Consider the following 12,869-nt stretch of genomic DNA (forward strand, 5'->3'; position numbering starts at 1 on the left):
ACCCCTGGCTGCTGCGGTCATTCCACTCTCTTATCTTTAAGATACTGTCTCGGCCCCCAAGGGATGGTTTAGCTAGAGGATCATAACCACGGTAATTTAGGAGAGTCAGTTGCTTTTAAAGGCTTCCTGTAGGCAACTCTAGTCTCTCACACAAACTTTTATGTCATAAAGTTAGTGTTTTACCTTTGAGTTGTTATCACTCATCACTGTTGCATTCTCCTCCATGCACCAGTGTTTTAACATGATTCAAACTCAAATTAAAATTCCAGACTTTGTAACTTTATGGTTATGTGTGATTATTATGTTTATATCAGAAATCCTTTTATGCAAAGCCTCGTTCCGAGTGCCATCGTCTTTTAAATGTGACACTTAAAAAAAAAAAGAAGCCTTTAAACGTTTCTCTCCTTTAAAGTTTTATGTTAAGCATACTCAGTGCATGATAGAGTAGTTCAGTAAAACATGATTGTAGCCACTATAAACTTGATTTAAAATGCCTGTGGAGAATGTTTTGGGACACTTTAATTAAACCAAGTCAAAGGAAATACATGAACAAACCAAACATTCTAAATAATGTAAATATTTGTATTTACAAAAACATGTATCCAAGTATAAATTCTCTTTAGAAAGCCCCTTTCTTTTTTATGTATGAACAACTTAAGGAATAAAATAAAAAAAAGTGCAAAGTATTGTGCATGTAATCTCAGGCTTCTCGTATCTGCACCATGCAAATGTTTCATCTGTAAGTCTACCTGTGCCGACTTCCTCGGCTCCAAAGGCCTTTTATACATCATGCATGTACTGTATTTGTATTTCCATATTCCTTCTTTTAACCATCATATATCAGTCCTAATAATGTCTCCTCATACTCCATGGCAAGAATGGAAGCCATCAAAAGCAGAAGTACAGTCGATATAATAAAACATTTCCTTTCTTTTCTGACGTTAACATGTTTCAGACACTCTTAGCTGCTAGAGACGGAAGAAGCCATGACTAGCTTTTACATTCACTTAGAAGGTAGGTGTAAAATAAATGTGTCCATTTGAAATGTTTAAAAAAAAGAAATTGTATCAGTTAAAAAAAAAGATGTCTGGTTGGTCCTCATCCTCTATCCATTCAAGTCTCATTTCACGTCTTTAGGACATCTTGCTGTCTTCTGCTTATCAACAGGAAACATTTTCTTTAATCATGGCTGCATCTCATATTGTCCCTCTGTGGCGATAAAGAAGTCGTTGAGAGTGTTTTGCAGAAATTCGAAAGTCGGCCGGTCCTCAGGCCTCTGTTTCCAGCACATACTCATAATGTCATAGAGTTCCGCGGGACAGCCGTCCGGACACGGCATCCTGTACGACTTGTCCAGGCTCCTGATCACCTCTGGGTTGGTCATCCCTGATTAAGAAAAAGAAAATGCAGGCAGTGTGAGCTCTTTATATATTTTTAGTCATCATATTGTGCAATTTACTTAGCTACAAAGTAACAAGCAACATTTGCATTCTAAACAATATCATAAAAGGTAATTTGTACATTAGTAAATATTTTTTCTCTCTTTTTTTTAATTTATTTCTCACTTTCGTACCTGGGTATGGTATTCTACCATAGGTGATTATCTCTGTGAGGAGAATCCCAAAGGACCACACATCCGATTTGATGCTGAATGTGCCATAATTGATGGCCTCTGGAGCCGTCCATTTGATGGGAAATTTAGCGCCTAATTTTCAGAGGGTGAACAAAAAGTGGGGGAAATTGTATTACTGGCTAATAACTGTATGTAGAATATGTAGGTGTTTCAACTTGTGTTTTTTCCCTTTAATGTAGGGCGATATGACGACATGTACCCTGAGATGAGATTACCGTTAGAGATATCAATGTAGCATTTATACAGAGTCTCCTTAATATCTCTGCTTTTATTTGTCCTTTTCTGGCAATGATGGCAAATATTGGATTGAGGGGGTTTTTGCATCAATGTGATACATTTGTTTGGTATTTAAATCACTGGATTAGTCAAAAATAAACATTCAATCATCATTATGTCTAAAAAAGATTTCTCAATTGAATTTCTCAAATATTTACCACATCACAAATTATATTGCTATCACAATGCAAAATTACATTTACTGTGATCCACATCGCCCACGGCGGTGCCTCTACACTATAGCATAGGACAGATGCTCGCATAAAAACCATAGCATGTTGTCAGCAAATTAGTTGTGCATCTAATTTAAGGATTTGAATGATGCATTCAGGGTCACAGCCACCATTGAGGACACTGATGTATTTCTTCCGGGAACTTTCCGGGGGTTTTAGCAGCCTGGGGAGAGTTAACATTCTACAATGAAAAATTACACATGTTGGGTGTTTGGGTTGATTGCAGTATTTTTAGAGAAAATATCAAAACAGCATTACAGTTCTGGATGTCCCACGCTAGTTCTTCCATCTTAAAAGAAAAAAAGGCACTTGTGACAAAGCGTGTGTTGTACTTCCCGCATACATTTCTTGTTACTTTTGAGTTTGAATGCACTAATTTAAACGTCTGCCAAATGAATGCTATCTAATTTAAACCTTCATGTTGCTGTAAACCTTACAGAAAAATAAAATGAATAGTCAACTCAAGATACAGTATAAAAAATACAAATAATTAAAAGGAAATGTAGAAACTTCATTTTTGGTGTCTAGTTAAATAGGGTAGAGGGGTGCATTGGGGGACTTAAACTTATGACCTTAGTACTTCTAAAAATCTTGGCTACGGCCCTGGATGCATTTATTGTCCAATGTGGGAAAACACTGCACATACTGCACCTTCTTGAGCTGTGTATTCTGACTCGATGATCCTGGCCAGGCCAAAATCTGCTATCTTGCAGTGCAGGCTGTCACTGACCAAAATGTTGGCTGCACGCACGTCTCGGTGGATGTAGTTCTTCTTCTCAATGTATGCCATGCCTTCAGCTATCTGTGGTATAGAGAGCAAGACAGGTATATTGCAAAACCCGTCCTAAGGGAATTATCAGTTTAAATGCAAAGTCAGAAAATGAAGCATTCCTTTGTCTCAAGAACTAGGACAGTTGGCTACAGTTGAAAGATATGTTTCACAGCACAATGAACCCATAGAATACATGGAGATTTTGTAGACATACTACATGTGTCTGTTTCCTCTGGTCAGTGTTTACAGTAGTCTCAGTTGAGCACATGCCATTGTGCAGGTACATGTAGGCCTATGTGTGAATACTTGTGTTTGCGTGTATGATAATAGCAGCAAAGTGGGTTTAACAGGATGTGCCAACTCTCAGGAAGTCAAAATGCTTTTTTGGAGGGGCAAAAGAGTTCTGAGGGAGCTCACTGTAAATGGAAAAATAACATGGTTTCCTGTCCGGATGTTAATAATTGACGTAGGGTGAGGCTTTCAAGCCAGACGAACAAAAAGCCCCACCACAGAAACTACACAGCTACTGGTGACAGTTTCGACATGTATTCACATCATAGCTGGTGTCAAAGCACATATTATACTACGTAGACGTGGCACAGAGCAGCTTGTGTGTATAAATAGACTTTGAGGTCGTTGAGATGGCTAGTGTTGTTGTCAGAAAAGGCAAACATCTGTGAAAGTTATAGTGTGGTAAACAAAAGCAGTAGCAGTAAAGGAAATGGGAAGCACAGTGGAAAATAAATGTCTGTACTTCTCAAAATTTCTGAGAAAAAGCTTTCATTAGCTCTTTGAGAGGTGGGGGTTAGCAATATGATGAAAAGGTCACATACAAGATATAACTCATGTGCACATTCACATAGATCATGATCACAGAGATCATTGTGCAGTTACAATTAAAGGTTTCCAACCTGCGCTGACATGTCTATCAGCTTATTTAGCTTTAGCTGTTTCCCTTCGTCTGACTTCAGATAGTCCAGAAGACACCCTGCAAATGAGAAAAGGAGAGGGATAACTCCATCATCATAACAAATGAAAGATAATAATTATGATAATTCAAAAACAAATTGCTGTTTCGTAGAAACTTCTCACAATTAAACGGGGTAAACAGAAAGTCATATTGTGGCGTCTTTTACTGGAAGCAACTACAGGCGTGAAAAAATTAGGACACCCATGCTAAAGTTGACTAAAAAGAGGAATAAAAAATCATCTTTTGGAAATTGATCTTAATGCCTTAATTAAAAAATGAGGAAAAATCCAATCTTTAAGGACACCAATTGTCTTTGTGAATGAATAATGTATTGTAAATAAATAAATGTTCTTCCTTAAAATACAGGGGGCATAAGTAAGTACACCCCTATGTTAAATTCCCATAGAGGCAGGCAGATTTTTATTTTTAAAGGCCAGTTATTTCATGGATCCAGGATACTATGCATCCTGATAAAGTTCCCTTGGCCTTTGGAATTAAAATAGCCCCACATCATCACATACCCTTCACCATACCTAGAGATTGGCATGGGGTACTTTCCATAAAATCATCTCTCAATGCAACTCAAACCAGCTATTAGGCTAACTAAAATAAAACCATGCCAATCTCTAGGTATAGTGAAGGGTATGTGATGATGTGGGGCTATTTTAATTCCAAAGGCCAAGGGAACTTTATCAGGATGCATAGTATCATGGATCCATGAAATAACTGGCCTTTAAAAATAAAAATCTGCCTGCCTCTATGGGAATTTAACATAGGGGTGTACTTACTTATGCCCCCTGTATTTTAAGGAAGAACATTTATTTATTTACAATACATTATTCATTCACAAAGACAATTGGTGTCCTTAAAGATTGGATTTTTCCTCATTTTTTGAATTAAGGCATTAAGATCAATTTCCAAAAGATGATTTTTTTATTCCTTTTTTTAGTCAACTTTATCACGGGTGTCCTAATTTGTTCACATGACTGTAAATGTGCGTGATGCAGTTGCAATTTTAGTGTTGCATGATACTAAGTGATAAGGGTACAACTATTGCTTTTATATACATGAATGCAAAAACCTGCTTAATACAATTCAATAAAACAACAATATTATATTTGTGAAACCTTTTGGTGTTAAATTTTAGTTGATGGAGCTCTCAGGTTATTATTAAGTCTATAGTTTTCCACTAAGTTTGTTCTCTCTCCAACAAACCTTACTTAATTCAATATAATAACAGCTCATATTATACACTCAAAAATTAATTGGATCAACTATCTTGGCAGAGGTCTGCGCTCTCTGAGTGCCCTTCTAGTATTGTACAAGTGTTCATTTTATTGTGGCCAGTCCATGTATGTGTTTTGTTAAGTGAGAAGTCTTCATAATTTGTACACAAAGACTTAATCAAATAATCAATTGGCTGATCAACAGAAAATTAATCTGCAACTGTATTGTTGATCAATTAATAGTTGATGTCATTTTTCAAGCAAAGTGCCAAATATTCTCTTATTTTAGCTTCTCAAATGTGAGGGTTGTTTTGCTTTTCTCTGTTTTATTTCTTTGTATATTGAACAGCTTTGAGTTTTGGACTGTTGGTTGGACAAAATGAGACATTTGAAGACGTCACTTCCGACATTAAAAAAAGTAGACCATTTTTATACCAAACAATAAATTAAGAAAATAATTGCCAGATTAATCAGTAATATATTGTAGCCCAATCATCACAGATCTCCTTTCTTATTTTTTGTCTTACCATTGATCATGAACTCAGTGACAATAAGAATGGGCTCAATAGTGACCACAGCATGGAGGCGCACCAGTCGTTCATGCTGCAGCTGCTTCATCAGGTTGGCCTCCTGCAGGAAGGCCTCAGGCTCCATCGTTCCCTCCTTTAGGGTCTTAATAGCAACCTTCTGGGTGTTCTTATAATAACCTGCAGTGGGAATTAAAAAGGGGCACTGTACTCTACCGCCCTGACTTATAAAATGTTGCCAGGATGAATTGTAAGCTTTCTCTCACCCATCCACACTTCTCCAAACTGCCCGGCCCCCAGCTTCTTCACCATTTTCAGGGTGTCTCTGGGAATCTCCCATTCGTCGTGTGCCCACTGCTGCTCGGGTGCCTTAGCCTTACAGGGGGCATACAGCCGCTGACACAAACCATCTGCTGTACCTGAACCCAAACATGAAACTTGCAGATGTAATAAACAATATTTAATTTTTTCTTTGCTGTTGTGCTAAATTTAGTTACTGAAACTCTGATGAGCTCTTGTTTCCTTGAATAATCTTAAACGCTTGTTTGTCTGTACTTCTTTTTCTTATACGTTGCTGTGCATTGGCAGCCATTCTAGAGGTTTGGCCTTCCTATCTTGTGGTTTAGTCACAGGAGTGGAATGACTATCACATCTCATGCACAGGAAATGCACAACCCTTCATAAGGGTCTAACTTCCTCATTCAATTCAAAGTCAGTGCAGACATCTTAAAATTCACAGCAGTGAATCAAATCTGAATACAAATCAACATATGATGTATGTTTTTTATTTACTGATTAGGAATCATTTCAAGACCCATTTGCAGACCTACTTTTCAAAATGAAGCAGAATTTGATCAAAGTTTTGTGGATTGATGAAATGTGTTCTGTTTCATACTTACAGGTGTAGTATTTGACCAGTTCCTGTAGGGATGGGAACGCGTTGGAGGGGGAGATGTAGTAGCCACCTTTGTCCAGACAGCGGATCTTGTAGTGTTTTACCACATCTCCATGTTCTGGTACATAATCTCTTACTGACAGTGAGAAGGACCCTGATGGGAAAACGAATAGATCGTACAGTTACATGTAGAGTTTAATACTTGAACAAATTCTGATATGTGGCATGATCACAAAAAAAAAAGAAAACTGATGGCAGTCACCTTTACAGGTCTCACTCTCTCGAACTAGAAAGGCACCCGGTTTATTTCCAGGGGCTAAAAGCAGTCGTTCAGTCTCTCTCCTACTCATGTCCCTGAAAAACCATCTGCACAAGAACCACAAAACTCACTTTATGTAACTAATTAATAACATACATACAAATGTGTTTAACGGTCTATAACATTTGATCTGCCACGCAGTGTATGAACTTGTCTCTTACTTTTCCATGTCCAGTGTATCTGCTCTGACTACATAATTACATGGTATAAAGCCCTCCTGTCCAGTCGCCAACAATTTAGCCACCCACCATTCTCCGTTTCTACAAACAGACAAACATGTCAGATCATTTTCATTTCCTCAGGTTAGAAATCATTTGTTTCACTACTGCTGGATACATGCTGTATAGGACAAGGCTACTTACTCCTGTAAAACCTGAAGTTTGTCTCCCTTTTTGAAAGGCAGATCTCTGTCGTTGGTTGCTTTGAAGTCATGTTGTGCCACAAACACAACATCATCTAAAGACAAGTAAAGAAGACTTATTTCAAAGAAAGTGATCTTCTAATAAAAACAGTAATTTTTCTTTACTGATCGCAAATGTGAACTATTTTTTGTTGTTTTGTTTGGCTGCTTTGGACATAAAAGTTAATCTAGCACAAGCAAAAGTAGGGTTTGAGTGGTTTGAGCCTGTGGGTAAGGCAACCGTAGACAAAATTGGTCATGTGACCATACATTTTTCAGGAGTCATCCATTTTACTTATTTTAGGAAGAATTTGAGGAATAGGGGTCCATAGAACAAGATATAATACAATTAGTATAAGTTTTTTTTCCATTCAAAGTGATTTTTTATGTTCAAGGGGTCATTATTCATGTGTCTTAACAATTACAGACAGGTTTGGAAAAATCTCACATGTGCCAGTGCTTTAGGAAGTTACAACATGAGACTATACTGTCAGCATGACGTTAGCTCTAACCTAGAGCTATCGGAAATGCCTCAGATACTGCCTACTACTGAAATCTACTTTAAAGTAGTGTCATTCGGATAAAACAGCCATTTGCTTAAGTTAGCTCTAACGTTATACACTCTCTGCTAGCAGACCAAACTGGTAATCAGTTCTTCTTTGCCGCTCAAACACTGTAGCCTACACAGCAAGTTGTGCTGTGCTGACACCATACTGCTGTTTTTAAAGTGGTGAAGAAGAATTGATTTCCAGTTTCATCTTCTAGCGGACAGTGTAACCTTGGTGTAACCAAAGATGCTCTTTTTAAACTGTCTCTGGTGTAACATTAGTCAGAGCTAGCTTTAGCAAAATGTCAGCAATTTGTCAATATTTTACACTGAAAATATCCCACCGTTATACTGTTACAGTACTATTTAGAATGTTAAATGTATTTTATTTTCTAAATTGTGGCTGCACTTTAGTAGTTTTTTAAATAAAGTGTTACAATGATTATTATTAAAGGATTATTTTACTGTAATTCTACATTGCATTCTTACATTCTATCACTGAAATGATGTGACATTTCAAATTTAGACCAAATACCATCATGCAAGCTGGATCAGAGAGGAAAAAGCAGGTTATACTATATACTACTAGGTTATACTATATCCTGAAAAATATATGTATTTTAGTTGGAGACATTACTTTCATGCTCTCATTTTAAAGATGCCTTGAGCAAAAACTGGCTCAACTCCACCCCGCTCTCCCCTACAGCATAGTTTTTACATTGTATGATTCTGTGACACAAAATCGACTTTCTTTCGTTACCAATCTCATCGTTTCTCCAGAAGAGACCAGAGGAAACAAACGAGATTTCAATCGCTAAATGTAGCCTCTTCTCATGGCTACTGAAGTCTCTCTGCACAGCAGCAGTTGACTGCATTAACGCAGGCCCGTTATTTTTCGGTAGAAAGTTTGTTATATGCGTTGTGTTCAGTGATTACCGTTATCCAAATTGGTGTTTCCACTTCGTGCCTAAAGAACACAAACATATATTTTCTTAATATTCAAAATGTGCAGTAGGTCAGTGAAAAACACTGGCAAATAATTTGAAATAATTACTATACTTTGTACTTAGTTCAAGAAAGTAAAGCTTTTTTCCTTTAAGTGGTCTACTTACTATGTGATTTGACAAGCTGGAGTCCTGAGAGTTGTGTTTTCCTTTGTACAACTTGTCATCTTTTACTTGTTTCTGGCCACTGCAACTGCAGCCCATCCTGTATGTATAATGGCAATCGTCTTCAGTTATACTGCATTCTACTAACAAGATTTACTCAATGTAATAGTACAATACAATGCTGCATAATGCCGTGCAGTTCATTTTACATGATCAAATACCGCCAGTTCCTGCTCAGAGCCTCCGATAGTTACAGCATGTTCATTTCTGTGCTCTCACCTGATAATGCAGATCAGCTTTACTGAAGCTGTTTTCACTCTCCTCTCCTCCCACTGTAGGGCCTGGTCTGTGAGTTCATACCCACTGCTGAAAAAGGAATTAAAGTCACTCAAAAATTAGCTAAATCATCAGTGGAGAGACTCTATTTAGTTTTATGTCTTGGTTACAATTACGCCTAAAGCAAATCGCTTCTTATAAGAGGAAGTAGTCTTTATATACAGTAGTAGCATTTGCATGTACCGTTTATGACACAGCTGTATTGTCATGTCAGAGTTAAAAATAGAGAAAAATAAAGTGCTTAAAATAGCAAATAAGAGGCAAACGCATACACTTACAGTAAACTATTTGCGTCATTGTGAAAGCATTATTTAAGGCGCAATTATTACCGCTGTTTCTACATCTTTTCAAGGACACAGTTTTATCTGATGTGTATATTAAAACTTTTAGATAAATGATGAATTAAAAAAAATAATACTAATAGTTAAATAACCTGAATGACTTCATGTTTATCATAGAAATGAAAGTTTGGTTGTACATGCAAATTAGCAAGTTTAAATAGCAACACTTGTACAGTAACAATATGTGCTATATACAACCAAAACCTCAGAGTGTAGGAGCTTGGACTTGCAGTCACACATAATTTGGCTTGCTGGTCATTAAATGGCTTTTGATGTCAGCATGTTAGTGTTAGCGCTGTAACATGAATATTGCCAAAATATGCTTTAATGTTGCCATGAATTCATGTATAAAACTTACTTTCAGAAAACAACTGTCATGGTGACAATCGTGGAGCTTTTATCGCCTGCAAAATATTCAATAAGTGGAACTTTCTATAACTTTTTTCTATCTTTATTGATATTTAAATGTAGCTTTATTAGCTTAGTATAGCTAAGTATAAATCTGTTTTCATAATGATACATTAAAGGACAATTAGCTTTATATTCACTGATCTTTACAACCTTTCTGTACCTTATGGATACTTCCAGCACACCTTTTCCACACACACTAGGCATTGTGTTTTTCTTTGTCTAAATATATTTTCACGTGTAATGTCATGATAGTTTGTAACCGCTTGTGTGATAAAGACTATGTTAACACATGTTTTTTGTCTCCATATAATTGCTGTAAATGTTCTCTTATGATTGTCATTGTTACTTATGGCCTACCAGTAAAACTATTAGTGTTCACTTGTTCCATTTAAACCATTACAACAGTTAATTAAGTAATTAAATTCTTTCTTTTTACTTGTACATTTTACACTATTTGGTATGATTGTTCATTTTACCATCATAATATAACCTGCACTTCTGTTAGTAGTCTGCAGTGTGAGATAAGCAGATAAATACCTTGAACTTGTCCCCCGGCTTGTGTCTTCAAAAGTACTCCAGATGCAACATGTCTTCAATTTCCTTATTGAAAACCAACTGTACGTCACTGTGTCACTCTCACTTGCTCGTTTTGTTTCTGAGAGTCTCTCTCTCTCTTTTGCTCTCTCTCCTCTTTTCTTTTCTGTTTCTCTCTCTCACAGTAAAGACCATGGCCTCCCCTGGGGGAATGCATTGAGTTTACCGTAAATAGATAGCAGTTTGTCTATTTATTATTGTCCCATAATTCCCTTCCTTGCCTCTGCAGCAGATCATCTAACAAACCGGTACAAAGATCACCTCACCTGCTGATTAAATTGCAATTAGTTCACTTTAATCAAAACTTCTGGGAAAACTGGTTTAATTAACGAAGTGGATGAATACAATTCATCTTTAGTCTTCAGACTCACAAATGCAGCACAACCAAGGTCAAATTACAAAGAGAAGGAAGTTTAGTAATTAATACGGACGGTTGAATTTCAAAATGTGTAATATGTAACTGGTATATATATTTTAAATGAGATCTGCAGTGGAAAAGGGCTTGTGCTTTATGTGTCTGCATGGGTGATTAGTATTGAGTTATGGGTGTGGCTAAGTGCTGGGTATTATAAATAAAAGAAAGCATAGTTTCCATGACATATTTCTCAGTTCCTCTAGTGGTTTAAGCCGCTGTGTTGTTTATCTCAACAATTCATCTGTGCAGTTTAGGAAACTGCAATGCATGTTTACAGTACTTTAGTAAAGCAGTACACATTCTTGCCACAAGATAGAGTGGTGAACTGGTCTTGAAACCCTCCAAGAGAAACAGTATTGGAGAATCCGCACACATGTTCATGGGAAGAATGGACATCTCATATACCGGTGCAAGGTTAAAGGTAAAATTGAAGTTAAAAAAGTATTGATTATAAACTGATACAATTTTGGCACAACCTTTTAATGGTGCAGCAGTATTATTGCAGTGTTAATCTTCATATTGTTCTAGATCTTTAAAGTATACATGTTTCTACTTAAACAGTTAATATACTCTAAGTAGTATTGTATATTGCACAAACAGTTTTGATCCAAAGTAATACAGAGGCTAGAATCACTAAAATCGATACAGATACTGATACTTTTAACATTTAGAGCAACTTATGTACTGTCATGTAGGACAGCTATTATAAGGTGAAGGCATAATTTATAGACTACTTCTGCATACGTTCTGTTTTATTACCCCCAAATAAATTGGGAAGCATGGAGTATTTATTTTTATTTTTTTTTCTTAGTTAAATGCTTGTTAAAACACAAGATCATTTTTAATGGTAAATAACTCAACAGCAGCAGAGGCAAAAGGTGTTTGCACTTTGAAGAGTGTTCATGTTCCCAGATTTAATCCTTTCCGGTTTTAGTAGCAATACTTAGTATCAGTTTAGATACTTAAGCTATAGATCCACCCACCCTACTTTTAGTGCTTTTTGAGGAGGACTTTTATAAGCTCTGCTACACAAATGACTTGATTTTAGTTTTTAGATTTTTCTCTGTGCATATAAATGAGCAATAAACACTACTTTGGATTATAATTGTAAAATGTATTCAAAGTCTATGTACTGATTCTGTATTCACACATACAGGACGTAAAACAGTCCGTGGCTGAGGTCTGCTTGTTGATGTTCCCCACTGTTGACACTAGAGGGGGTAGAAAGTCATGTTTTAAACCCTGACTCTCCTACAATAGGTCTATTTAAAGACACTTTTGCCAACTTTTCCCTAAATGTATGCCATTTCTATGAATAGATAACCCTTACACAAACTCCTACATGTACATAGAAAATATTCAATAGAGTGTTGAACTTTGTGGATTTGTATTGCGTAATGCTTGTCCAGTGCGGATGTGAATACAGATGCAAAGTCTGGCATGGGGGGGGGGGGGGGACGCAAGCTGTTGATGTGCGGTCAATCTATCAAAGTATAACAATGCTTTGGGTTTTCACACCATACAGCACAGTTAACCAGATCTTTCCTATTCTCACTACACAATGCGCTGAAGAGGGAAATCACCCCTCTTCTTCAGTGATGGAAACAATCAACACAAAACAATATGTCCTTGAGTTATCTAGCAGTAATTATGACCCTTTTGTTTCTGGTTGACATCAAATGTTGTTAAGGATGAATCAAAGAACCTTGTAAGATATCATTCAGAGTATGTTGTAACCTATAAGTGCAGGGAACAATAAATCTTACAGCACCGGAAGTGTTTGTTTCCTATGGGGGGTTTTATACAACACGCAACATGGGGATATTACTCTCCGGGCAACACTTCACAGGTTTTTGTTTGGACCA

General features: G+C 36.7%; 1 protein-coding gene across 1 annotated transcript; it reads right to left on the bottom strand.

Moving 5' to 3' along the window:
* Positions 1-501: 501 nt before the first annotated feature.
* Positions 502-10,688, bottom strand: blk (BLK proto-oncogene, Src family tyrosine kinase). The gene is made up of 14 exons (XM_031322297.2): positions 10,533-10,688; positions 9,187-9,273; positions 8,911-9,007; positions 8,735-8,765; positions 7,214-7,307; positions 7,013-7,111; positions 6,795-6,898; positions 6,537-6,686; positions 5,904-6,056; positions 5,638-5,817; positions 3,826-3,902; positions 2,794-2,944; positions 1,574-1,705; positions 502-1,386 (listed from the first exon to the last, which is right to left on the bottom strand). Exons 3-14 carry the CDS (start codon positions 9,004-9,006, stop codon positions 1,184-1,186), a joined length of 1,470 nt encoding a protein of 489 aa, XP_031178157.1. The 5' UTR covers position 9,007; positions 9,187-9,273; positions 10,533-10,688; the 3' UTR covers positions 502-1,183.
* Between the last annotated feature and the right edge of the window lie 2,181 nt (positions 10,689-12,869).

The sequence above is a fragment of the Sander lucioperca genome, chromosome 19 (genome assembly GCF_008315115.2).
Source record: "Sander lucioperca isolate FBNREF2018 chromosome 19, SLUC_FBN_1.2, whole genome shotgun sequence".
Classification (NCBI taxonomy): domain Eukaryota; kingdom Metazoa; phylum Chordata; class Actinopteri; order Perciformes; family Percidae; genus Sander; species Sander lucioperca.